Source organism: Ambystoma mexicanum, chromosome 2p (assembly GCF_040938575.1).
Source record: "Ambystoma mexicanum isolate Mex_15411 chromosome 2p, UKY_AmexF1_1, whole genome shotgun sequence".
NCBI classification, from domain to species: Eukaryota; Metazoa; Chordata; class Amphibia; order Caudata; family Ambystomatidae; genus Ambystoma; species Ambystoma mexicanum.
Genome location: NC_090923.1, coordinates 1104660656 through 1104688574, shown reverse-complemented (window position 1 = coordinate 1104688574; position 27919 = coordinate 1104660656). Strand labels below are relative to the sequence as shown.

General features: G+C 46.3%; 1 protein-coding gene across 4 annotated transcripts in view; it reads left to right on the top strand.

Annotated features, from left to right (window-relative positions):
- OTUB1 (OTU deubiquitinase, ubiquitin aldehyde binding 1) overlaps positions 1–27919 on the top strand; it is a 100686-nt gene that overhangs the window by 60910 nt on the left and 11857 nt on the right. For all 4 annotated transcript variants that reach the window (XM_069645107.1, XM_069645109.1, XM_069645110.1 and 1 more), the window contains 2 exons: positions 737–821; positions 24148–24342. In XM_069645107.1, the coding sequence (XP_069501208.1) occupies positions 737–821; positions 24148–24342 (280 nt within the window). The remainder of the gene's footprint in view (positions 1–736; positions 822–24147; positions 24343–27919) is intronic.

Here is a 27919-nt window from a genome sequence, read left to right as displayed (position 1 = left end):
GAGACACTTAGCTTCTGGGGGAAATTGAGAAAAGGAAGAATACCTCTGAGGAGGTGCAGCTGGTAGTGGGCATTCTTGGCAAGGTCTGTGATGCGAGGCGAGAAGGAGTGGAGTCGAAGATGACACCAAGGTGTTTTGCCTCGCAGGAAGGCGAAGTAAGAGGGTCCAAGGAGGGCGGTCAAATGGTGAGAGAGGGGATGCAGGGTCCCAATGAGAATGATCCCAGTCTTACTGGCACACCAATCCTGAATTTCAGATAGACTGGAATGTGCAAGAGAGGCTGAGGGGAGCCTGAAAGAGAGAGGTATGTCAGCCGCATAACACTGAAAGTTAGAGGAGAAAGTAGAGATAAGGTAGGTCAAAGGAGCTGAGGAGAGAGGCGAGAGGAAAGGAGAAGAGACAATACATTTAACTAAATCTGGCCACTGGCATAAAGTTTTCAATGGGCTCATTGATCAATGTTTGAATGGAATGAAAGGTTTAAATCTATAAAGGAAGCACGCAATCTATGCTTCGGACACTGTAGTAGGTGAATTACGGTCGGTGGCTGATTAATCAAGCATATATTGCTCTTATAATAACATTTGGAGAGGGTTTAATAGGTGTTGAAGGATTACCTGTGCTTCTGGTGTGAGTTCCTAAAGAAAGATAATGGCTGCTGCGTAACACATGTTCTGGAAAAAGGTCAGTCAACTGCTGTCACTTATTCTTGCTTTTATCCTCTCTGCTTCTCCAGGTTTAAAGCAATATCTGCCAAAAGCAAAGAGGATCTCGTGACCCAGGGCTTCACAGAGTTCACCATTGAAGATTTTCACAACACAGTGAGTAATTTGGCAAGAAGGCGGGAATGTCTTGCACAGTTAATTTAGAAATGTTGTGAGCAGGCAAATGTTTTAACTTACCATGCTCTTCCCCTCCTATATTGCACTCATTGATAGCTGGTTAATTCACTGCAGAGTACTTGCTGCTAGTGAAATATTTGCCCATATCAAACTAGTCTGCATTGCCACCAAAGATTATAGTGCAGGGAAGGTGAGGCACGGTGATCGTAGCTCGAACGTGAAAGGATGAAAAGAACAAGGGGGGAGGAGGGTGTAACAGTGGCAGGAGGATATGAGGATGAACGGCATTGGAAACTGATCAAGGTAGGAAAACGTAGAAGTATGTGACCTATATCCCCTAGTGCACAGAACTGTGATTACGCTGCATCATCTGGAAAATGCCAGTTAGTCGCTAACACCCTATCATTTGAGCATTGCGTTTTTTTACTGCAATGTTTGTCAGATTCATCACTTTCACCTTTTTAAACTGTTCGATGGGGTCACCTTATTCAATTATGTGACATTTGCTTCCTTGTGTATGCATATGGCATCCAGATCCTCCCTAATCTTAAGCGATGAATGAGCACAATAGCCACCCGATAAAAAATTCCTAATGAAGGTCAAACTCTGATTTCCTTTTAGTTACCGGGATTTCAGTTGTGCACAAGTGTAAGGGCAGACAATTAAACCCCCTCCCTCTCCCCACATCTCTGTAATTCTTCCTCCTCTTACATTTTGGGCACATGCCTAGATCCCCCATACAGTCAGTTCTATGACCAAGCCCCCCCCCCCCCCCCACAAGAATGTTCTCTCCCAGACTCCTACCAGATTTGGTTAGAACATATTTCATTCTTCCAACAGAAATCGTTGCCACTGACGATTAGAAAAATATTACCATCGTAAGTGCAGAAATGCCATAAAGATCTGGCTAATGAAAGTGATTATACAGCAAGTAGTCCTGTTTGGTCCCCTAAATTCCAAAGTTCCTAGTTGTACATTCGCCAAGTATAACTGGACTCAACTTTAAAGAAAAAAGACTGCATAATCCTGTAGGCGGAACAGTTCCAAAGAAGAAAAGTCAGGAAACCTTGTGCGTCCCATTCGTAGCAGGTTCATTACACAACTGTGTCCTTAACTTTAGTTTGACCACAAATGGTTCCTCTGACGTTCCAATGCCCTTTGTTTCTTAAAACAGTCAGTAAATTATCTTTTCAAAAAGTGCAAAAGAATTCTGTGCACTATTTCATTCCTGGCCCCTTAGCAGCAGCATGGATGAGCTGCCATGGAGAAAGTGCTACGCTGCATAGGTTAGCCAGACACAGGGAGAAAATGCTATTTGCTGTAGATCTGTGGCACAGTACCCAGTCCTCCAGCGCAAAGAAGATCTGCAAAAGAGCCTGAAAGATGGAGGTGGATAGAGACCCAGCGTTCGAGGGAGGCTTGTGGGTGCTTAAGAAACTGGATTAACTGCCAGGATGGCTCTGACACCAGTAACCACACTCTATGTAATGTTGTTGGGATTTATACTGTAATCAAGGGCAACAAATCCCCTGCCCTGAGAGGGACAAATAGGCCGGGAATTCCAGTGCCCAAAAAACGGAAGAGTCAAGGTAATTGACAAAAGGCCTGTTTTATTAATAATCTGGATTAAACTGGGACAGCAGTAAATCCATAAAGTTTCCTGCTCTCAGTTCTTCATGCTTGACAACAGTTTAAAAAATATAGTGACGACTGACGTCACATTTAACTCTTGATTACAAAAACCTATGGCGTTGAGGGATTGGTTGGATGAATCACCTATGTATGTATTACATATGGGTTAGTTCCATCATTGGCTGTTACTTTACCTACTGGCCACTGCAGTCCACCTCTAAACAGATATAGTTAACATTCATAAAACGATGAGCAGTTAGTTGCAAGGTGGCAGTATTTGAGAGCGGGCGTTGGTTGGCATTAACTTCACTAACCGTGGCAATCGGGCAGGTCATTGGCACATGAGCAACAATAATGGCCAGGGGGAGCGGCATCAAGGTGCTGCTTTTCCCAATTAGGATACCATTTCTGATTGTCTAGGCCACACGCCAGGACTTTTAGCTTTGAACTTGGCATTGTCTTGTATCTTTGTACTGAGAACTTGAGGGGAGTGAAGGCCTAAACCGATCTGTCCCTGGAGCCAATGAGTAACTATTATTCTCCAACTGTCACGTGGGTGGAGACCACGTTTTGAATTCTGCTCAGCATTTGCTAGGATTTTATTCCTTATTAATGCAGGTGTCCTTCACCTTCCTGACCACTGGAGACTTGTTTTGAGCTACTTTATTTTGATATGATATGGCATTTGTAACACGCCTATACACAAGTGTTTCAAGGCGCGACGAGGCAGGGAGGGGGGAACAAGGGGAAGACGGACAACGATCCTACTAGGCCAGGTGTCATTCAGATCGCGCAAGTGCAGGTGTAGGGGGGAAGGGAGAAAGTGCATGGGGAAGGCTTGATTAGAAGGCAAGAATTAAGCCTTGATTAGTGAGTACCTTACTTTCAAGGGCTGTTTGTTTCTTTATTTAATCTGAGAAATGTGCCTTATGCTTGGGAACATTTATCTTCTGTTCTCTTTGGGGCCAGTCCAAACCTCCCTTTTCCACAGTAACATTGGCAGGGGTTGTGCGGCTATTGTCTGGTCTGCTCGAGTCTGTATCTTCTGCTAATTCAGTGAGTCGGGTCCCCCTGCAGCTTTGAGGGTTTGTTGATGCTTCCCATTGAATGTGGCTGTGCCACCCATCTTTAAATGACCAGTCGCCACTGTTGCGTTTCTACATTAAGCAAGCTATGCGTGTATTTCGTTTGCCTTGTGCTTTAGCATACATATTGATTGATTGATGTGTTCTAGTGTCTATTGGTGCAGGTAACCTTCTTCATGTCTAAATGCAAGTTGGACCTAGTGTTTGTGTATCTTCATGGTGGGTGCATATCTGCTTCGTGTCCAGTGCGTCTACGTGTGTAATGTCACTTGCTCTCATCATGTTGGTTACAGCATTCCCTTTTCTGCTAGAGCTTGCAAGCCCATTTCTTCAACTGGTCCAGGATAAGGTCGGTAGGGTTGCCTTAGTGAATAGTCTCTCGTATATGCGGTATGGCGGAGGAGAGGGGGCGGACGCCATAGATAATGAACTCCTTTCGTTTCTACGATATCGAAGGAGGGTCCAACGCAATGAATGAAGCATTCATTAGCCTCTCGACAATACCATGCTCCAGTGCCATATGCATGTTCTTTATACACTCAGGCGGATCTGAACAAGCTAGTCATGGGGTTAGGTTAGTGGGGTGTTGATGCGTGCAGACCGAAAGCAAACTTGAGCTTTGCGTACAGGTCACTTTACATCGGTGATATTTCTAGTCATTACAGAAACGGAATGATTAGTGCCACATAAGGAAACTTACTTAATGTTTCTGAAGACATTACAGAGAAACAAGAGCTCAAACAAGTATATATCCAGATAGACACTGCACAGTCAGACTAAGTCTGAGGTCCAAGGGGGCATGGAGCCTGTGCATAGAAGTAATGTGATTTAAGGTGGTACTGTATAGAGCTACTGTTGGTCAGAAAGCCCATTTTTACCACATGTTGTAGCCCTCTTTACATTTTGACGGCTTTTCTGGGTTTTTCTAGGCTGGTGGTGTTTTTTTTGCTTGTCAAAATGGTTTCACTGGGTGGACTCCATGTAACCGACTGGTCCTTTCTTGACCCCCAACCGCCCCAATATTCATCAATATGTAGGTTGCAGTTGTTTGCCTCAGAAACCTGAGGGGGTTGGAGCACTAGGCAGCCCTTATCCATCTTTGTGTTTGAGAGAGGAGGTAGCCATCTTTGGCCACTGGGTATGTGTTGCCTGGACTGGGAGCTGTTTTGAGCATGCGTTACAGTTCTGACTGGAATACACTGATGCCTGTCTGGGACAGTGGAGGCGTTCCTTTGGGTGAAAGAGTTTTCTACAATGCATGGGTGTGCTTGGAGGGAAGGAGCTGCCATTGACTGACTGACCACCCCTCTGTTTCAATATGTTTGGTGTGTGATTGTGTGCAGTGTTCACTCACTGGCGACTGGCACCTTGTCTACAGCTGGATCTCTGAGCACAGGGAGGGTTTGGGGATGGAGGGCCAGGTAAAGACAAAAGGAAAAGGGACTGAAATCAGAGTGCCTGAAGGGGATAGTAAAAGGAAATCTGAGGACAAATAGGAAGGGGCTAAACCATAAAGATACTTGTACTAAGCAACGGACGTTAAAGAGCAGACGAGATTCAAAACGTAACCAAGGAAAAGAGGTTAAGGCAGCAGAGATGGAATAACAGGGTTAAGCTACATAGTGAGGACCAAAGAGCAGTAGATGGGGAAAGTGGATAAGCAGGGAGGCCAAGAAGAAGGAAAGGGCAATAAAAAATGTGGAAGAAAACTAAAGAAATAAGGAGCTGAGCAACCTTGAAGATACGAAAGCGACGGGACTTGAAAATATTAAAAAGAAGATTGTCACACCACTATAAAACAGATCAAAAAGAGGTCAGGGCGCCCCTCTGCAAGAAAGAACACAGCATAACCTGTTCTGTGGCACTGTACTTGCTGAGTCTGCAGCCACATGTTTTAGCTCACTGTACCTTTCACAAAGGAGGAATATCCATTTGCATATCAGTCTTTGCCCCGCCCACTTGAGCAGTCCAGCACCGAAATGCTAGGCAATCCTCATTTGAACAAGAGTACCAACAGCAACCCCAGACACATGTTTCGGCCTTGTCGGGCCTCATCAGTGAGTTGGAGTTGTGCCTCTCCGAGCACAATGAGCAAGGGGTCCAAGTCTGGATATCCCTAGGTAACGTAGGCTGCAGACTGAGTGGGTACATTCCCACAGAAGCAGTTATCATGGCGTGTTTTTTCTTGCAGAGTGGCGGCCTGACCTCTTTTTGTATGTAAAAGGAACTTGGTTGGTTCCCCAAAAGTAATGCTGTTGGTTCCACTTTACTATTCCTGTTAAATGTACAAATGTCCCCAACTGGGTCTTGCTTCCACTGACCTGCTGTTAGCATGTCAGAATAAGTCTGCCTTAGGTTATAGCTCCTTTAAAAAAAAAAATTACATGGATTTTACTTACCTTGAGTTAGCTGGGTGCCCTCTTAAAATAAGTTTGCTTACCTCCGCTTGTGTGCCACTGACCTGAAAAGCAGCTGTAATAGTATGACATTGGGTTTTACCTGCCAAGAATAGCTTTGTGCCATTCTTGGAAAGTGTTGCTAGGTGTAGCTGACCTTGGTCTGCCCGGTTTATCCTAAATTGGTGTTAGGCAAGATTGTATGCAGTACCCTGTGGGAGACTGCACCAACCTTGTCCTCTTGGCAATAGTTAACCCAACCTTTGGTATAAGCATGTACTACACAAGTTGGTAGAGTGACTGAGCAGCCAGGCTTATCTCAAGAGGGGTCAATGTGAGCTGTAGGGTTATAACAGAGAATCACAGTGACCGGTATTCAAATAAACTCTCATGGCTCCTTGATTAACCAATTATTTATTAATTTAACTGTTGTATATGCCTGTATAAGCCTTACTTGGAAGGGAACAAAACATGTAACACTAAAAATACACTTCAAAATACACACAGTTTCACTAAATCAGTAGATACCCATCGGGGATGGCACACAGACACTGCCTACACCCTCGGGTGACTTAAATAACTAGGACACTGTGGACATTGATCTATCACTGGCACATTTAGAGCAATACTGAGCTTGGTGCCTAATACTGAGCTTGGTGCCTAATACTGAGCTTGGTGCCTAATACTGAGCTTGGTGCCTAAAAGAAAAGCTTAGAGGGACAAAACAATGATGAACAAGTTTCTCAAACTGGTACTTTTGAACCCCCAATGCGCAATGCAGATTAACTCTTTCCCAGCTATACAAGTAAAGAATGTTTGACTTTTTGGAGGGACAGATCAAAACACAAAGTCAGAGGTTAGAGTCTATCAGGGAGCTAGTACAGCCAATGTCACTTGAGCTGAGTCTAGGGGAGTTGAAGTTCTTCTTGAAGGTAAGTAAAAAGGCTTGCGCACGTTAGAGTTCTTGTTGCAAAATAAATCACTGAAGGGCCACAAGCTGGGAGGCTTGTGAAAGGCAGAGCTGCAAGCAACTCTGTACAATGCAGTAAGTACCCCTTAGTTCCTGTTGTAGTATGGCAGATCCTGTTGTTCCTGGGCCTCAGTCGTGGGGACAAGAGGGAGGATGTCTGAACTCCTGCACTACGATTCGAAGGTTGGCTGCAGCAATGGACAAAGTTCAGATCAGCAGCACTTTGCGGTTTCAGCTTCTCGCGAATAGCACCACAGCGATTCTTGGACACAGTTTGGCTCAAGCTTGGTCATTCCTGCTTCTAAGAGTCCAGAGGATCTTCCTGGAGCTCGGGTCCTGCAGCAGCAATGAAAGTACAGCCAACTCCGAGAGGATGTCCAGATGAGTTCATCTTGGGGTTGATTGGTCCCACCAACCCAAGTGGAGAAGCCGTCTTTTGCAGGGCTTCTCTAGTTGAGGCGAATTCGGAGCTTCAGCACTGCAGCAGGGGTTCACCGGGCAAACCAACGGTCCAGGAGTTGCAGCAGGCGTCTCTTCCAAGTAGTACTTCGGATTCCTTTGTAGAGTGGTGGACTCTGCCTTCCAAGCAAAAGACCTCACCTTTTATGCAGGTTTCTCCCATTCATTCGCAGCCTAGCTGTCACTCACACAGCACAGTGGCTGTCCTCCAAGGCCAGCCAGCCAGCCAATCACCTTTTGGGTGCATTCCTGTAACCAAGGGGATTAAGCACAGGGAGTTTGGGAACCTCCCTCACTTCCTGCCCTGCCAGACATGCTGGCGCCAGAGGCGGGTTTCATTGGTGAACCCTGCCAAAGACGAAATGGACAAAGGGACCAAACCTGGTTTTGCGCGCAGAGTACATTTCAAGAAGGATCTTTACAACACGAAATGGCGAAAAAGACGACGGGGCATTTTGACAAAATGTTACATGAGAAACTAGACCAGGGGAATACTAAGGGTCTAGAAAGTTGCAATGTAAGTAAAGTACATTTTCCTTCACTGCTCTTGGAAACAGTAGTTTATCCAAGAGAAGGTATTTAAACCTTTGGGAAATCTGAAAGACTTCCCTCTGCCACTGCACTGAAGGTGTTGTGTGACACATTGTAAAACGATGATGCCTCTGGAGTTTGTCAGACTCCCAAACCAAAAGAAAGTGTTCAAATCAGACCAAACACATGGAGTGAAAAAAGGGCTCTCATTCCAAGGTCCAAATCGAAAAAGTCCCATGCAGCAAAAGAGCTGGGGGTCTCTAGGAAGGGAAGAATTGGATACTGAAAGTCTTGCACAAAGTTAGAGAGTTTGTTGAATAAAAATCACTGTAGAGTCACAAGCTGTTAACACTTGTGAAGGGTAGAGCTGTAACAACTCTAACAAAGCAGCTACTGCAAGTCTCAACTGAAAAGAGCAAGCTACTGACACCGAGGTAAGTACCCCAAGTTAGAACAGTACCTTTGGTGTGAAGAAGAGTTGTCCAGCTGGCTTCTGTCTGGTTTCAGCGATGCAGATCCTGGGTTCCTGGGCCTCAGTCGTGGGCAGAAGAGGGAGGACGTCTGGGGACTCCTGCAGCAGCAATTCAGAGGTCGGCGGCAGCTACAGGCTCTGAATCTTGTATACCGGTTGGGCTTCCTTCACTCCCTGAGTCCTGCACTCTGGTGAAGGGACTCGAGCTCTGGTTGTCCTGCTTCTGGAGGGCCCTGGGGAGACTCCTGGAGCTTCTGGCTGGATTACAGACGTTGCACTCTACTACGGATTTCGGGATTAGTTGGTCCCACTAACCCAAGGGAAGAAGTTGTCCCTTCCGGAGCTTCTCTTGTCGATCAGAAAAAGGAATTTCAGCACAGCAGTAGGGCTTCACCAGGCAATTCAAAGGTCCAGGAGGATGCAGCAAGCTTTGTTCACAGTTTCTTAGAGTTCTCCTTCCCAGTGGTCGACTCGGTCTTCAGTCCCAAAACCCTTGCCTTTTAAGCAGGTTTCTCCCATTCTTGCACAGCCTAGCGGTCATTCAAACAGCAGGGTGGCTACCAGCCAATCGGCACCGTGTGCATTCAGGCATTCCGAAAGGCAAACGACTGGGTAGTCTTGCGAACCTCCCTCACTTCCTACCCTTCCAGACACACTGGAACCAGTGGCGGGTTTCATCACCGAAGCCTGCCAAAGGCAAAAGGAACAAAGGGTACCTGGCTTGGCGCGCAGAGTAAAACATAAGAAAGACCTCACAAACAGAAAATGGCGAAAAAAGACGACCGGGGCCATTTTGACAAAATGGTCACCCATGGGTGGTATACTGCAGCTGAGGATTCAGCCTGTGGTAGAAACACAATGGTAGGAACATTAAACTACTGCCACCAGCCATTTAAAGTAGTAAGGGTAACATAAAAAATGTTTACCTGAGTAGGTAGGAAAAGGGGCTAAGTAACTCCCCGCCTCCAGCACTCCACATAAGATGGTGTGTGCTGGACCTACAAAGAGAAGGTAAGTTAAGTCAATTTCACTTTACTACTGGGAACAGTAGTTCACACAAGAAAAGGTATTGAAAACTTATGAGAATCTAAAGGATTTTGGTGATACTGCACTGAAGGTGCTGCGTGTCACCATACTAAAAGTAGATTCCTATGGAGTTTGTCAGACTTCAAAAACCAAGGAAACACATAATCCAAATCTGGTAAAAACTCATGAGAGAGTGAGAAAGGTCTCACTCGCTCCAGGTTTAAACTTATAAAGTCCTAAAGTCCAGCAAAAGAGCTGGGGGGTCTCTAAAGTGGGAGGCATTTAGCACTGAAATGAAAATTCTCCCCAACAGGTTGGTAGAGAGGTTAAACAGAACTATGAAGAGCATGATTGGAGCTTTAGAAGAACCGCTTAGAATAAAGTGGTACCTTCTCCTGCCATGCCTTCTCTTTTCCTATAGAGCAGTACCTCAAGCTGTAATGGGCTTTAGCCCCTCTGGGTTACTTTATGGTCATCCTGTCGCAGGCCCTTTTGCCCCGATTTAAGGAGGGTCTGGTGAGTGCTCCTACCCTCAACCCAGTAAGGATTATGTGCTACGCCTCACACAGAGGATGGCACAGATGATGACTGAGGCTTCTGAGAACGTTGAAAGCTGGTCAAGCTCTGGTCAAACAATGACCTGAACAGAAGGCTTACATGGTGGTGTTTACTCCAGACCAAAGACGGAGCCCTTTACAGGACAAATGGAGAGGAACTTTCAAGGTTGTAGGCAATCTTGGAGAGGTGAATTATTTGGTATATTTGGGCAACCTCAAGGATCTTCCATATCAGCTGCCTGAAAGGTATGTTTCCAGACCAGAGATGGGAGCTTTGCACTTAGCTTCTGAGCAAGAAGAAGAAGATGAGTGAGCCTCTACGAGATCTTCCCTGGGGACACCCTTCAGATGGGTCCATAGAAGGAGTTCATCTCTCTTCTAATTTGACACTGCAGCAACAGGAGTGCAAATCTTTCTTAAATCAGTTTGTCCCTGTTCTCACTTACACCAGGCTGGACCCCTTGGGGCCAGCATGATATTGACACTGGTGATAGCCCCTGCTTATAATGGGTACACTATCTGAGGCCATAGAATGTGAGAAACCATATTAAAGAAGAGGTCAACAAGTTGCTTGACCTGGGAATGATTGAACATTCCTGATGTCCATGGGCTAAACCAGTTGTGTTGGTGCCAAAGGCAGGAGCTAAATAACGTTGATTCTCTGTGGACTATAGGGCCCTGCTTTCAGTGACAGACTGATATCCACCCGTTCACCTGTCCTTGGCAAGAGATGGGTAAGCTGGACTCGTCAAGTCAAAAGTACTGAGGAATGATTGCCATGACCGACCATGCCAAGGAGAAGCGGCATTCTCAACCCTGGAAAGCTTGTACCAGTTTAAGGTCCTGCCCTTTGGATTAAATAATGCACAGAGAAGGATTAATCATGTTCTAAATGGGCTAGAGCACTTCTGCTTGGCATACTTGGATGACATTGCAGTGGTCAGCCCTACCTGGGAAGAACACATTATCCACCTGGGACATGTGTTGCAAGCCCTTCAGCAGGCCAATCTGACCATCATGAGTGCCAAGTTGGTCAAAGTAAAGTGATCTACCGTGATCATGAGGTGGGAGGAGGAGAGATTAAGCCTGTACCCAGCAAAGTACAGGCTGTACAAGACTGGGCTACTCAACTACTCAAACTAAAGAGCCTTCTTGGGACTTACTTGTTACTACAGGAACTTCATTGAGAACTAAGGGACCATAGCTTCTCCCCTGAATATTGTGTCCTCTCCCAAAGTACCCTAAAAGTCCAGTGGAATGAGGACTGTGAAAAATCCTTCCAAGGCCTGAACGATGTCCTCTGTAAAGCTCCAGTACAGATTGCTCCAGATTATACTCTGAGCTTCCCAGTCCAGAATGATGCTTCCAACACAGGGATAGGAGCAGTCTTCAGGCAATGTGATTGCAACGGTAGGGAGCACCCCATCTGCTTTATTAGAAGTGAACTAAAAGATAGGGAAACCAGGTGGGCCACAATTGAATGTGAATGTTTTTCTGTTGTATGGGCCTTGAAGAAATTAAGGCCATGTCTCTATGGAACTACTTTCAGAATTCAAACTGACCACCAACCCTTAAGTGGTTGCTGAGGTGGTCCATAAGCATCCAAAGCTTTGATTTCACTATTGAGCACCGGTCACATACCCAACATAAGCATGCTGATGGTCTCTCCAGAAAGTATGAACGACTGGACCAATAGATTCATCCAGGAGTGGATTAGATCCTCCTGCCCCTTATTCTAGGGGGGGGGGCGAGTGGCAGGGAGATTTCATTTTTATGCTTCATCCCCTCTCCTAGTGAGACCCCCAACACTTTTTGCTGGACTTCTGGACCTTTTTCGTTCTATCCTGAATGAGTGGAGCCTTATTCCACTCATTCGTTATTGTGGGCCCTGTCTTTTGGAACTCTGTTCTGCGTTTACCTTTACTATGGGGTCTACTTTTCTCCATCACTCTTTTAAGGCATCTGTTTTACTTTTGCAGCACACAGGTCCTTATGGGCAATATTGCTGTGAGCCCTTTCGGTTCTCCTTTGCGATTCTTTCTTCATCCTAGAGTAACTACAGTTCTTAAGGATAGATGGATACTTTGTATCCCTCTTTAAAACTTGATAATTTCAATTGCTTTTTTATAACCCGCTTAATACCAGAAGACTGGGATTCAAACCTGTGTTACCCTGCATCGTCTTGCTTTCAAAACGAGCAGGTTGACACTGAGCTATACTACCCGTGCCACTACTATGAGAAATTGGAACACACCACCTTATGTGGAGGGCCAAGGGCTACTATATCCCCCTTCTCTCCGTTACTGTGACTTTTTAGTCACATGGACAAACTTCTAGTTATGGCTAGTGGCAGTGGACGTGTGTTGGGTAAGAATTAGTGCAGTCTAACTGGTGTGGGACTACACAAGACTTATCTGCTTGGTATTGGGTAACCCACCTTTAAATATAGGCCTGTACTACACAAGTTGGTAGTGTGACTGAGCAGCCAGGCATACCTTAAGAGGGGTAATGCGAGCTGTACAATTGAAATCAGGAAGTACAAGTAGCCAAGTAACACTTGCACACTTAGTTTTATATATAAATATTTATAATAATCACAAGGTTTAAATAAGCATTCTTTAAAAAGTGGTATCTACTAGTAACATTCCATCCAAGTTAGGATTCAGTTTTTAAAAGACAATAAAAGTTGGTAAAGACATTTTTATGCTACATGTTCCAGTAGTGACTTATCAGTATTGCAATTATTTCAGTTAACAGTTCAGTTATTGAGTTGTTGAATGAATGCAAGGTTAGAATAATATTTAGAACATGCTTTCAATAGTTTGTAATTGTTTTACAATCTCCTAAAAGGAGGCAGGTAAGCATTTATCTCAGCAATAATAGTGTCACCAATTCTGACCTCTGAGGGAACAAGTACTGCCAAAACCAGTAGGCTCAGAGGATTGCCTTTAGGAAGCCAGGACAGCCAAAGTCAATGGACCAAGTCAATAGTTCTGATGCAGTTCTTCTTATATAAAGTCCTGACAAAGTTAGTAAGTTCAGAAGAAATCACTGTAACTCAAGTGAGATACGTTGTGGAGAGCACAAGCTGTTAGTCCAGCTCAGGTGAGTTGAGATCAACTCCAAAAAGTACATTGCAATACAGAAAGTACAATTTATGGCTAAAAGGTGAAAACCCCAAGCCCAACAGTAACTTTGATTTGAAGCGCAATCTTCCAGCTGGATTCCTCCTTGCTACAGCTTGGCAGACCCTTGTTCCTGGACCTTGGTCCTGGTGACGAAAGGGAGTATGCCTGGCGGGCTCCTGCGGCAATGCTCAGGAGAGGGACTCCCCAGAAATGAAAACTCTGGTTAGAAGCCTGCTTCCTCGGCCATGGACTCTGGATCAAGATTTCCTGCTTCGATAGGGTCCTCTGGATGCCCACCAAGATTTGGACAGATTCGAACTTCGCAAGACGATACTCATCAATGGTCACAGGACCCCTGGCATTGGGCTTATGCAGCTCTGAGGTACAGCAAGTTGGGGGATGCACCAAATGGAAGCTTGTCTTGAGGCTAGTTGGTCCCACCAGCCTAAGAGGAAGTCGTCCCATACGGGTCTTCCCAGTGAAATGGGGTCAGCACGGCTCCAGGGCTTCACCGGGCACTTTGCAGTCCAGGTGGGTGCTGCTGGCGTCTCGTTGCGTCTCACACTTCGGATATTCCTATCCAGTGGTGTACTCTGTCTCTAGTCCCAAAAACCTCACTTTTTTAAAATGTAATGTATTTTATTTATTCCCCCGGACACCCCCCGCCTCCCCAATTCATTCACAGGCTATGCTGCCAATCGCACAGCAGGGTGGCAGTCCTTTCAGGACAGCGAGCTGGCCAAACAGTGCTGGTTTCACTCGGGCACACCTGAAGACAGTTTCGGTACCCTCCCTCACTGCCTGCTTTTCCAGACCCACTGGCGCCTGGACGGGCTTCAGGGCTGAAGCCTGCCAAAGGCAAAACACACACAGGGCTCAAACCGTTTTCAACTAGAGTAAAAGCACTGAAGAAACGAACAAACTGAAAATGGCGAGAAAAGACGACCGGGGGCGGGCATTTTGGAAAAATGCTCACCCATGGGTGCTGTACAGCAGCTGTGGATTCAGTCCTTGGTAAAAATGCACAATGGTAGTAAAACATAAGCCACTGTCACCAGCCATTTAAAGTATGTTAGTGTAACAGAAAATGTCACATGTGAAGTGGGATGGGGAATTACTAAGTAATTCCCCAGCACTCCACCTAGGGTGGTGTGTGCGCTGGTCCCATAAAAAGGGAGACTGGGATTATCTTACTATTCTTGGGAGCAGTAGTTCGCCAAAGAACATGTAATTAAACATTCAGAGAAGTCCAATGGACTTCTTAGTGGCACTGCATCGAAGGTGATGTGTCACCATGCAAAAAGTAGATGCCTATGGAGTTTGTCAGACTCCATAAAACGGTGAAAACGCAAAAATCCCAGTCAGGAAAAATACAAGAGTGAGAAAAAGGTCCCACTCATTCAGAAGGAAAAACAACCACAAGCCCCAAGACCAGCAAGAGAACTGGAGTTCTCTAAGGTTGATGTGAATTAGCACAGAAATGAAAATTCTCCCTAACGTGTTCTACCAACTATTGTTATTTTTTACTGGAGACTGTTCAGCCTTGGTTGTGCACAATAGGGTCACCTAAGCACTAACTTGGTGGCTCCTTATTTTTTCACCGTTTCTAGCGTGGTTGTTCTTTGTTAGCCCATCTACCATTCTGGGAAGGGGAGTTGTGCGTGTGTTTATTTTGCCTTTGGCGGGAACCCCTTTGGTGTCCCCGCTTAGGCTCCAGTGTATCTGGGCAGGCAGGAAAATGGGGAAGGATTTTTCCACCACCCTGCTCTTTGTCTGCCCGAGTGCCTGAATGGTAGCAGCTCCCACTGGGGGGGGTCTGACGGTCCTAATGGGACAGCCACCTGCCTCTTTCTGTAAACTGATGAGAGAGATTGCAGAGGAGTGTGTTCAAATAAAGGTGAATTAAAGGTGTGGTTCCTGAGGTGAAAGGCAAGTCGACCACTGAACCGAAGAATACGACCAGAGACGCCTGCAGATCCTTTTCAACACTGGGAATCAACCCTGGCAGTCCTGACCCCTATGCGACAGAGAAACTCTGAAGGGGACGACTCCTTCCCTTTGACTGGTGGAAACAACCAGTCATGAGACAAACTCCAATCTGAGCCATCTTCCGAGGTGCAGTGCCTCTCCAGAGCCGCAGACCGTGAATACCAGGAGACCTCTGACCCATTTGAAATGCAATGTCTTGGAAAGGCTGAATCCGTCCAAGTCTTTGAGCTCCAGGTGAACCCCCCCCCCCCCCCCAGATCCACAATTCGACTCCTCCAGATCCCCTCGCTAGAGTGCTGGATTCCAAGAATCGAATAAGATTGACTAGGCGAATGGTTGGTAGTACAGAAAAGCCACCAAAACTGGCGATTGACCAGAAGCGCTGAGGAAATCCATGCCAGAGGTCCTCCCTCAAGACTGCTGCTGAGAGATCCCGTCCGTTGTCCTGCCTTTCGTCATCAGACCAAGGAATCCAGAGGTCGCCTCCAGCTCTGCCACATTGAGGAGAATCCAGCCACAAACATTTCTTCAAACCAAAGGATCGTGGGAGAAAAGGTATTGCTTACCTTAATCAGAGAAGCCGCTCCAGAGCGTGGAGTGCACGTCGAGGTGTCCAGGCTGCCCCCTCTTACCTCCGACCCAAGCTTCTGCTTTGTTTGTTTGGTAATGCGCATCTAACCCTTACGTAGCTGGGCGCAGCAGTTACAAGGATACTTGAAGCTTAGTTACAGGATACAGATAAGTGAATTACATACAAGTTAGGTAGGGTAAACACAAAATCAGGCTACATTAATGACGATGGAGGTAGACTTATTTCTGATGTTTGTTAATCTGCTTAGAATCGCATGCTGTGCATAGTCCGACATCCAGTGGTCACTGCGGAGTATTGCATTTTGTTTTTCGTTGTCGAAAAGGGGACGTCGACAAGGCGTGTCTGTAACACTATCCCTATAGTGACGTGCAGTGTACCCACAACCCCTCACGCATCGAGGTCCCTCAGATTGTTTTTTTCCGCCCAGTTATTGGTCGCCTTTATGTGGAGCTCCTCGAGAGACATTGCGAAATCATTTCCTCGACCCTTGGTCGTTTATTATTAACTATCACATAGATCCCTCCCTCGAAGTAGCTGCCAAGCTGTTCTCTGCCGAGCAAGATCTTCGACGGAGGGACGAGCGGAGGAGATCCTTCGGCGCTGCCGAACACGTAGCCTGGCCTCGCCGGCCTAACACAGTAGGTAGAGTGGGGTTGTGTGGTTATTTCTTTGTTTCACTGAGAATGCCTTTCTCTTTCCCCTCCCTCTCTTTCGAGGTCGTAATCACATTTCATGCCCTCAGCTATGGAGAGGATGCCCTTTAGGTTTTGCCCGCGTTGCAAGGGCAAGTTTACCTGGAAAGACGAGCAGCAACGGTGTAACGGTGTAACCGTTGCTTGCCCCTCGATCACAAAGAGGACGGCTGTGCGGCCTGTAAGTTACTTAAACCCAAAACTTTAAAGGACCGCAGGGTCAAAAGGTGGGCAGCCTATGCGATGTCTAGGTCTGACTCCTCGCTAGCTGCCGCCGCATATGATGAGGACCGTGATTACACGGCCTCCACAACGGAGGTTGTAGACCTCTCGAAGGAGCGTTCCCGCTCCTCGTCGCCCCGGCCCCGACAAGCCCGACTCACGCCACGCTTATGGGGATGAACACCCCGGCGACACACAAGCACATACCCCACGGCACGCATTCGACGAAGGCAGCCATAGCGTCAACGGAGGTGTCGGGTCCACCGTCGTCTTCCGCTGACCGTAAGGGTCGCAAGCCCTCCCCGCCACCGCTTCCGTGACCGACGACTGGGCTTTCTGTAAATAAGGGCGCTAACCCCAAATCGTCAGGCGCCTCGCAAGAGTGCGTACGTTGCCAGTAAAGACTCGGCACTGCCTAGCGCGACGGAGAAGCTGATCGCCGAAAGCCTCGCGCGTATAGCTTCTAAAGACGGCTAGAGACAGACGGCGGGTGACAACGTCGAAAACCGCTCACAGGGCCAAAAACGCAGAGGACGCCGGTGGGTAGGCTGGGACAGCTCCCACTGGCGACAGAAGATCCTAGCCAGCGAGAAGGTTTCTCAGAAGGCGAAGGGACCCCATCTTCGACATTATGGGACAGAACTAAGCAACTACAGGGAGAGGAAACTCCCTTTTCACTCCCAGACCGCTCTGGCCTACCTTACTGGACTGTAGAGAGGTTCCAGTCATGTATGGACAAGCTAGACGGGTTCATGGCCATCCCAGAAAATAGGACACCCAAGAGGCCAAGGGAGGTACTCCAGGAGGGGCCAAGGGCTAAATACCTGAAGCTCTTTAACCCCCTACAGGAAGACATGAAGTCTTACGACCTCACTGAAGAGAGGACTCACTTCCAGGAAGAAGATGAGTTTGTGAATAATGAAGACCAACAAGAGGAAGAAGGTTTTCATGATGACACAAACATAGGTGAGGAGGGCTACGAGGACGACCCAGGTGAAGGTGGCTCACAGCCCTGGCAGTTGCCATCAGGGTCTACAGACCCCGACATAGACCTTTCTTCTTCTCAGACCACACCGGTCAGGAACCCATCTCCAGTAGACGATCAGCCCACCTTCAATGCGCTACTGAGGAAGGCAGCAGCACATTTTGAAGTTGAAACTGGGGAGGTCACCCCAGGTACTGATTTCATTTAAGGGATTATTAAAGAAAAACCTCCCACTAGTCAAACTATTCCTATCCTCGCCTCGGTTAAGAGACGACTCACCCCATCGCTATCCATCCCCGCGCTGGTAAGAGGGGTCAATCCAAGAATCGAGAAATTGTTCTCACCCTCTCAGTCAGACCCATTATATATCAGGGGTCACTCAGTCCCAGACTCCTTAGTGGTGACTAACACAAGGAAGAGGGCTGGGGTTCCACTGTCAACCAGCGAGGCACCCCCAGATAAAGAAGGGGAAAAAGCTTTATGCCTTGGGCAAAAGAATTACCGCCTCGGCAGCGTTTTCAATTAGGATTGCCAATAATAATACATTGCTGGCAAGCTATGCTGATGCTCAATGGGGAAAGCTTAAGCAGGACATCGAAGTAGCCCCTGAACCTCTAAGAACTCGCTTATTGGCTACAGTTACAGAAGGAGCTCTGGTCAACCAGAGCATCATTAAGAACACTCTTGATGCGGCAGAAACTGCTGGCCATTCTTTGGTGCAGGGAATTCTGCTGAAGCGTCACGTCTGGCTTCGCAATTCCGGTTTCAAGGCAGAAACGCAGGCGTCACTCATTAATAAGCCAATAGAAGAGTCAAATCTCTTTGGAAGGGCAGTGGACGACGCACTGGAAAATGCGAAAAAAAAAAAAAAAGAACTCAACACCATAAAGACCTTAGACCAAATCTCAAAGCCTCCAAACAGGCGGGGATTTGGCAACAAGCGCTTTGTTCGTGGCCAACGCCAACAGCAACAGCATTACACTGCGGGCAACTGGCCCTGTAGTCAGGGTACCAGTAACCAGTATAACCAAAGAGGACAACGCCGTGGCAAGGGCAGAGGCCGGGGCTCCAGCCCCAGAGGCACCCCGACAAATAACACCAAATGACCCGAAGGCTCGGGTCCCCTCCCATGCGTCTCCGGTTGGGGGCCGGATAACATCGTTCCGGATAACATCGTTCCTATCAGCATGGGAGGGAATAACATCAGACCGGTGGGTATTGTCAACCATAGCCCACGGGTACTGTATAGAGTTCAATCGGTCCCCCACCTACAGACCTCCAAGGAGACGACGCCTGTCACCAGAACATCTCGTCATCCTCCTGCAAGAAGTAGAACAGCTGCTACAGAAAGGAGCAATAGAGGTCGTGCCCCTATCTCAGGTAATGGAAGCTATTTATTCTGTGTACTTCCTTGCACCCAAAAAGGACCTAACCATGCGCCCTGTACTAGATCTGCGCCCAGCGAACAAATTTGTAAAACCACAAAAATTTCGTATGGTAACATTACAGGAGGTAATTCCCCTGCTATCTCAGGGGGACTACATGACAACACTGAACATGAAAGATGCATACTTTCATGTTGCCAGCGCACAGAAAATACCTCAGGTTCATGATAGAGGGCAAACACTACCAGTTCAGAGTGCTACCCTTCGGCATAGCGTCTGCACCAAGGGTATTCACGAAGGTACTGGCAGTGGCAGCGGCCCACCTGCGCAGGTTGTCCATACCGGTATACCCTTACCTCGACGATTGGCTCATGACAGGGGAGTCTTACGAGACATGCTTCTCAAACACCCAAAAGACAGTAGACCTTTGTTCCAACTGGGCTTCTCCATCAACGAGAAGAAGTCCATCTTAGACCCCAGCCAAATCAAACAATTCCTAGGGGCTCTAATTCGAACAAAGGACGGCCTCGTCTTCCCCCTCCAATGAGCGGGTCCAAAATATGCTGTTTCAGATCCCTCAATATGTAGCCGGTCGAGAGGTGACGGTACGCAAAGCAATGTGCTTGCTAGGAATGATGGCGTCATGTATTTATTTGGTACCTCACGTGCGCCTGCGCATGCACCCAATGCAAGAGTGGCTCAACAGCCAGTGGTGTCAGGCCAGCGGACAATGGGACGATCTAGTGGTGGTCTCGCAGACCTTGATTCTCTCGCTACAGTGGTGGTCGAAGGAAAACCTGTTAATAGGGAAACCATTCGCCACCCCCGCAGTGGAAGCCACTCTAACCACAGACGCATCCCTCACAGGATGGGGGGCTCACCTATCCCATCAGACTGCTCACGGAGTTTGGACTCCGAGCGTAGCTTCCAAGCACATAAACTTACTGGAGCTACTTGCAGTGTTCAAGGCACTAAAAGCCTTCCAGACACACCTACAAGGGAAAACAGTGATGGTCCTCACGGACAGCACCACAGCCATGTACTGCCTCAACAAGCAAGGGGGCACTCAGGAAGTGGGCTCTCAGACACCACATGTTCCTATTGTCACAACATGTACCAGGGGAACTCCATCTGCTACCAGACGAACTCAGCAGAGACTTCCCTCTGCCCTCAGAGTACGAATGGCGGTTACACGAAGACATCGTCTTCGTCTTCACACAATGGGGCTTCCCAGAAATAGACCTGTTCGCAACTCTGGAGAACTCACAATGCCTAGATTACGCCTCCAGATACCCAAAGAACCGCTCCAAGGGGAACGGTCTCTGGATACCATGGTCAGAGAAATATGTTTACGCTTTTCCCCCCGACTCCTCTGCTGAACAAGATGGTGCACAAGATGCACCAGGAACCAGTCACCATGATACTGATAGCCCCGATGTGGGCCCGCCAACCATGGTTTGCGCACCTGATGGAGATGTCCCTGTCCCCAACTGCCCTGCCCGTACAACATGCTGTCACAGGACAAGGGCAAGACACTACACCCATGCCCACAGAACATGAATTTAGCAGCCTGGCTCCTGAGGTCATAGAATTTGGCCATTTACAACTCCCACAGAGATGCATGGAAATTCTCAGAGAAGCAAGAAAACCCAACACTCGCCACTGCTATTCTAGCAAGTGGAAGAGATTTGTCATCTGGTGTAGAGGTAAGAGCATCAACCCAGTCCACTGCTCTCCCACACAAATTGTCCTTTACCTGACCCATTTACTGGACTCTGGTCTAGTGTTCAATTCTATTAAAGTCCATCTAGCGGCACTTTCTGCATCACCACCTCTCAACTTAAGGTGTCATGGTGGAAAGTCCCAGTTATCAAAGCCTTCATGGAGGGGGTAAAGAGAATACACCCTCCGATAGCAAACCCAGCTCCCGGCTGGGACCTTAATGTGGTACTTACCAGGCTCATGGGTTCACCCTTTGAACCCATGCACAGGGCAACTCTTAAGGACCTCACTCTTAAGACTGCTTTCCTAATGGCTATCACCTCCATTAGGAGAGTAAGTGAACTACAGGCTCTTTCTATTCTAGACCCCTTTGTAACAGTTCACAAAGATAAGGTGGTTCTACGCACACACCCAAGGTTTGCACCGAAATTCATATCGAAATTCCATGTCAACCAGTCAATAGAACTACCAACGTTCTTTCAAAACCCTTCCAATTTGGGAGAAAAGAGCCTGCATACACTCGATGTGTGCAGAGCTGTCATGTTTTATATGGAAAGAACTAGGCCACTGAGAAAGACTCATCAGTTCTTTTTCTCGGTGGCAGCAGGAAGAGAAGGAGATGCAGTCTCAAAGTCCACTATATCTAGATGGATTATTCAATGCATCACTCTCCGTTTCTCGCTTGCTAAGAGAGAACTACCCTTCAAGCCAAGACCACACTCTACTCGAGGCACTGGGGCATCCATAGCATTCATTGCAAACGTTCCCCTTGAGTCCATTTGCAAAGCGGCAACCTGGAGTTCTGTACACACCTTTACAAAACACTACTGTCTAAATGCTCACTCTAGATCTGATTCCCAGGTGGGACAAGCAGTATTAAGACATCTTTTCTCTACTGTTCCTTCTCACAACCCACCTCCAACTCTGGGTACTGCTCGCTAGTCTATGCACAGAATGTGATTCTAAGCAGATTAATAAACATCAGAAGACAATGCATTACTTACCGTAAAAGCATTTCTGATGGTTGTATCTGCTTAGATTCACATGTGCCCACCCTTCCTCCCCGCTCGGATGGAAGGAACACAGACATCTTTCTACATCTCTCTCTTTTCTGTACTTCCGTATAGAAGGCTCCCTCAGGGCAGAAAAAATATAAACGGAGGGACCTCGACGCGTGAGGGGTTGTGAGTACACTGCACGTCACTATAGGGATAGTGTTACAGACCCGCCTTGTCGACGTCCCCTTTTCGACTACGAAAAACAAAATGCAATACTCCGCAGTGACCACTGGATGTCGGACTATGCACAGCATGTGAATCTAAGCAGATACAACCATCAGAAATGCTTTTACGGTAAGTAATGCATTGTCATCATCTCGCAGGTTTATGCAAAAGTTGCAAGTCCAGGTGGTGAGCAGTTTCTAGTAGCAGGTTCCGTCTAAAGCTAGAGTATGGTTGTTCCACTCTAATGGGGGGGCAGGGCATTTCAGGAGATTGCAGCTTTAACAGGGAAATTGGCGCTAACAGCTTAGGAGTCTAAATCTGGGAATTTCTAGACAAAGGTGGTTAGAGGCCCTTGTGTGGTGCGTTAGGATTTTTCTAGTGAGTCTGGCAGAGAGATAAGGGGGAGCGGCGTTGTTTAGGCATTTGAATGTGAGGGAAGCCATTTTGAGACGTATCCTATCACTGATTTTTAGCCAGTGCTGGTCTCTTCTGGTATTGGATGTTCTCTACGTGATATATTCAGGGCTGCTCTCAGTGAATCCTTTAACAAGGTTGCCGTTGTGTTAATCTTCCAGCATCTTTAAGACTAGAAACTAGAAGGTATCGACTACTTTTACTGTCCCAACTGCCTTTTTAGCTAAGGTTCCAAAGTGGACCTTAAAAGCCTTAGTGGAAAGAAACTGCCTCTAGAACCTTAAGCTCTGCTACTGTTTGACTAACCAACTGTTTTCTTTCCTCAAATTCTTATATGGTTTTGCTAACTAAATGTAATTACCGAATTTGTTGTCTTACTCGAGTGCGTGGTAGTACTGATAATACGGTACAACTGTCACTGGTTTCAAACTCTGTAACAATTGTAACCGCGAGCAATTACAAACTAATCAGTGGCCTTTGAAAACTATCTACAAGTAATCCTATGCTTTTTGGCTATGTGCCTAGTATTTGTAAACATCTCTTGTGTAAATATAATCTATATTTTAAGATACATGTATTAAGTGTTTGTTTGATTTTGCATTACTAACTGGGTTCAGTGTACTTACCTACAGCTCACATCTTCCTCTTATAAGCCTGACTGCTCTGCCACTCTATGAAGGTTCCATGAGTAGCACAGACTGATACTAAATTGAGGATCTACAAACCATTGGGATAATTTTTACGAAGTCTTACTTCAGAGTGGACTTTAGGAAAACTCCCCTAACACTGTGCTGCACACCTGCAAACATAACCCTTCCCTTTGCCCCAAAGGCACACCCATACGTAGAACACAGGCAACGCTTGCTTTCATTGTTAATTGGCTCAAACTATTTTAATTTTGGGAATTCTTTAGAGCCTTTTTTAGGGTCCCCTTGACATTTAGTTTTTCCCTCATTTTATTCTTGGATCACAGATCTAATTTTGGTGGTCAGAGGGATTTCCCTGCCACTGCAAACCTTTTTCACTCATTTAATGGTTTATAGTCCTGGGTTGCCATATGGCACCCAGTGGTGCTTCTTACGCACCCCATTTGTGCGGTAGGATGATCATGGCACCCTACGTTGGTGGATGCTGTTATTTAGATTTGGCCTACTTCTGGTATTGGGGGACCAATGTTTGTTTTGTGGCTTCCTTTGATCGAGGAAATCTCTAGACTGGTCTGAAATGGCAGTTGTCCCTATGTTGGCTGTTTGTGAGCCCAGTAAGGCATTATTCATATTGGTTTTGGCTGGTTTAGACAGTCTTTGTCCCTGGGCTGATCACATCTGGGGAGGGTGGTTCTGGGGGAGGGTGGTTCTGGGTTTAGTGTCTAGTTTGTGCCAACTAGATTGTCTGGACTGCTAAACCTTTGTTGCTAGGACTGTATTGCGATTGGTTGTCTGGCTTGGGCCAGCCTCGGAGTGGTGGTATACAAGGGGAAACTCCCTTACCTATGTGTACTTGCCTGCTGTAGATTGTCTGCCGTTGCTGAATCACCAGATATATGCCTACATCAGTAGCACCATCTTTGTCCACCACTGCCTTCATAACTAAAGTAATCGCTGTTTTTATTAACTAAAACTGTGAGCTTTTGGGGTGCTTGCATTGATTGTTATGGGAGCAGGAGACTGCCTCCACCTGCCCCTTCATCTCTGGACGTTCAATAGTAGAGGCAGTGGGACTGGTTCAGACGAACTTGGGCTTGCCCTGCACCCAATAAGGGATGATTGGGGTACATTAACAAACTCTGAACTCAACATCGCAACTCTATCTGTGCCCCTTTTAGTTCATGGATTTGATTGAGCTGGTGGAGAAGCGCACTTCCTTGACTGATCTGCTGGCAGCGTTTAATGATCAAGGCATCTCAGACTACCTGGTTGTTTACCTTCGGCTGCTTACCTCCGGATACCTGCAACGTGAGCACCACTTCTTTGAACACTTCATCGAAGGCGGCCGTACAGTGAAGGAGTTCTGCCAGCAGGTAAGGGCACACTTCAGCCTTGGGGCAGTGGGAGGGCTGGAAAAGACCAGCGTTATGTGACTGGATTAAAAAAACAAATGCTCTGATAATTTGAACATCAAAAAGAGCTACTGTCTGCAACAGATGGGCACTGCCGTCTTACATAGAAACAAACCCACAGGCCACTTTACATCTTCAGAAAGAAGCATTGTTTAGAAATGGATAGCAGTAATACACTTTTTCCTTCCAGTGCAGTTTGTCGCATTTGCTTGTCATGGATATTCTGGGCTTTGTGTCCAAGCATCTAAGACCTTTTCAAAGAAATTGTTTGGGAAGCTTGACTTTCCTTTCTGCTGCACTCCATATTCAAATAATAAGGTCTAGCCCTTATCCTTCTCTGGTGTTGTAACCTTTGTGTGTGGCATGAGAAGACCCACCTGTGCCTGACAGCCAGGGGTGAATGGCATCTACATTCTAGTTAAAGAAAACAGGATAAAATGCAATATTTTGTATTTCTTAACCGCTCCGGGTACTCGTGTCATGCTGCCTGCTTCCCATCTGGTTGGCAATGTCCAACTTTTGGCAGAATGGGAAAATTAACTCCCAGAGATAGTCTAATAGTTAGGTGTGTGTGTCCCCGTGTGTTCATTACCCCCAGCCCTGTTGTTTCCAACTATGGCCCTGAGTGGTGATATGAGGATTTCCAGAACCAACATATTGGACCTACAAGGGCTTTTCACAATTGGTCAAATCATAGGGTCACTTGATGACGAGGCAGAGCAGTAAGGCGTAGACTTCTATCAGGGGTTGGGGCAGATAGTTAACAATAACAGTTTCATGACCTGTGTAAACACTGATGTGTATATAAAATATGCTATTTGGCATGCACGTGTATTTAAGTCAAGATACTGCAAACCAAGCAGCCCAATAGTGTCACACAGAGTTTGGTAACAAAAAATTGGTTAGACACCACTTTAGGTATTGAGGCACTTACATGGCAAATCACTGTTGCAATCCTAAAATGGGAACACTGATGCTAATCACAATTTGTAGACCTTATTGTGGTGTAGGCCTCAACAAAGTGAACAGCTAAACTTAACAGTTCAAGCTATATCATATACATTTGAGTCAATGTCCAAATAACACCACCTTTAGGTTTATGGGCAGCTTCAACGGTTTGACCTTCGTCCCAACTGTTTCGACCTAAGTCAGTGTGCTCAAAATGGCTCCAAGCCTAGACCATTTTCCATAGTTAGTAAAAATGTGTAATATAACAAAGGTCTTATGCAGTGTTTTTCCTGTGCTCAAAAATGTAGACTTGCATTCCTTGTGTCTTTGGTGGATAGTAGAAAGGACTCCTGACCCAGTTAAGGTAGCTACTTTTTAAAAGAGGGCTTCACACCCAATGTTATTCGATGGGGAAAGTGACTATTAAATAGAAGCTATCTCGCCGCATGTCCCCGAATTGGAGAAACACTACCCCTCAACACAGAATCATTGGGAACAGCAGGGCACACCATTAGTTCAACTGAGCGGGATCCGACGAGATGTGGGTTTGGGGTCTTTCTCTGATGGTTAGGTGAAGCTCTGGTAGAGACCACAGTTTAAGGTGCTGCCCACAGCATTATCGTAATTAAAACAAAGGTGCGCGGTAGTTGAGCAGGTGATTGATGCTAAAAAGACCACTCTGCCCAAATATCAATCCGAATCCATAGCAGATATACTCGGGGTACCGTTGAAGTCGATGGGGGGGTACAAAAAGAACATGCTTTCCTGTCTGTGGGAATTGCCTTCTCCCTAGCACCTTTTTCTGGCAGTCTATATTTGTTGCTGCAGCTCATCAACACTCTGCCTTCTAACTTTCCTTTGAGACATTGCTTCACACAGAATGTGTTTCACTTCTAATCACTCAGTTTTTTCCATGTCCAGGATTCTTTTTTGATTTGTCCATAAATTGTGCTCTTTCATTGATTCCTTTGAGAGGTCAAGAACGCTTCACCTTTTCCATGATGTGTGTTCTGTGAAAGTATTTTAATTAGTGTCAATATGGACAACTGTACATTGTGTAACACCTTCCCAGTTGGAATCCTGAATCCCTTGAGGGCTCTAGACAAATAAGGCACGATATGCGCTGACCACTTGGGCAGAGAGCCATCGTTTTAATATTCTAATCCTTTAGAGTGTGCATGTATATACCTCTGGTTCAGGACTTCTAACAGGGCCGAATTTCATTTTATGCACCACCAAACGTTTTGTTTTGTCCAGTTTGTTTTTAATGGATCCTTTGACCTGTTGGTTTTCACGGATCCTCTGACCTTATTTTTGTGGCCAGCAGGACCTCTACTTGAAGTCGCCCTACACTTTAATGTGCTAGACTGTGGTAGCCCGTTCGGCTGCTAAAACAAGGGTACTTTTTTGTTTCTAACACTCTACAAATGTGTTGTGGAGTAGGCGGGTGGCAACTTTAGTTTAGGCTTTACCAGTGGTGCAGCCGGTGGTTCACAGTTAGCTCAATGTGCCAGTTTTGTAGCCATTCGGGTACTAATGCACTTAACAAGGCAGCCTTAAAATGGATGCTGTGCTTACATGGGCACTACTTGATCCCATCCCTGCACACACTATTTTGGTTGAGATTGGATAGACTGGTTTCCTGCCCCAGACATCCCCAGTACACATGTGTAGATGTACCTGAGTGTTTGACGCTTTTTGGACAGTAATTCTGAAGTCCAACTCGGGGTTTATTAAAACCATACAACTGAGACAGTACAAAACTCCACTCTTAGTATGAGGCTGTACCACCTGAGTATTTGGTAGCGTAGAAGAGCAGCCAGGCTTATCTTAGCAGCGAGAGGGGGCTGTAGCTTGGTACAAAGAAATTGTAGCATACATATGGTCCAAAGAAACACTATGTATTTTAAAAAATAAATGGTTTATTTAAATCCAAGTAGGCCAAGATGAATCTTGGGTTAATAAGTACTATCACATTATATATAAACACAATTATAAAAACCAGCTCAATACTTAAGGGATACAACCCAAAGTATAACCTTATTAAGAATACAATAACTAGTCCAGCTAAGTCAAACCTATTACACATTCAGAATGCAGTCGGCTATTCATGGGGAGTAAACCAGGTTATATATACTTTTTGAATGCAGTCAGTATTTCAAGGGTAGTAGACCCCATCAGTCATGCAGTGACACTCAGTTGTGAAATTGCAGAACAAACCAACTTGTATTCCTTGTAACCTTACTTTACGAACTCAGTTCAGAGTTCGTAAAATAACTTATACTTTCTGGAGGGGCCTTAAGCTGGCCTTAAGCTACTCGGTGACAAGGATTAACGCACACACCAACTACTTTAGAATGCACTAAGCTAATCGGGGACAGTAAAACCCTATTACACCTTTAAGAAAGACAGCAGTATTTTAAGGTAAGTAATGGACCCTGTGACTATTTTCTTCAGAGAAGACACCCTGGAAGGATCCCAGCATTGGGCCTGGGTGAATTGGATGAGATGACTCCCTATCACATGAATCGCCCCCGAAGCTTCACAGGAATCACAAATGGCTTAAGGTAAGTAATAGCCCAGCCAACAC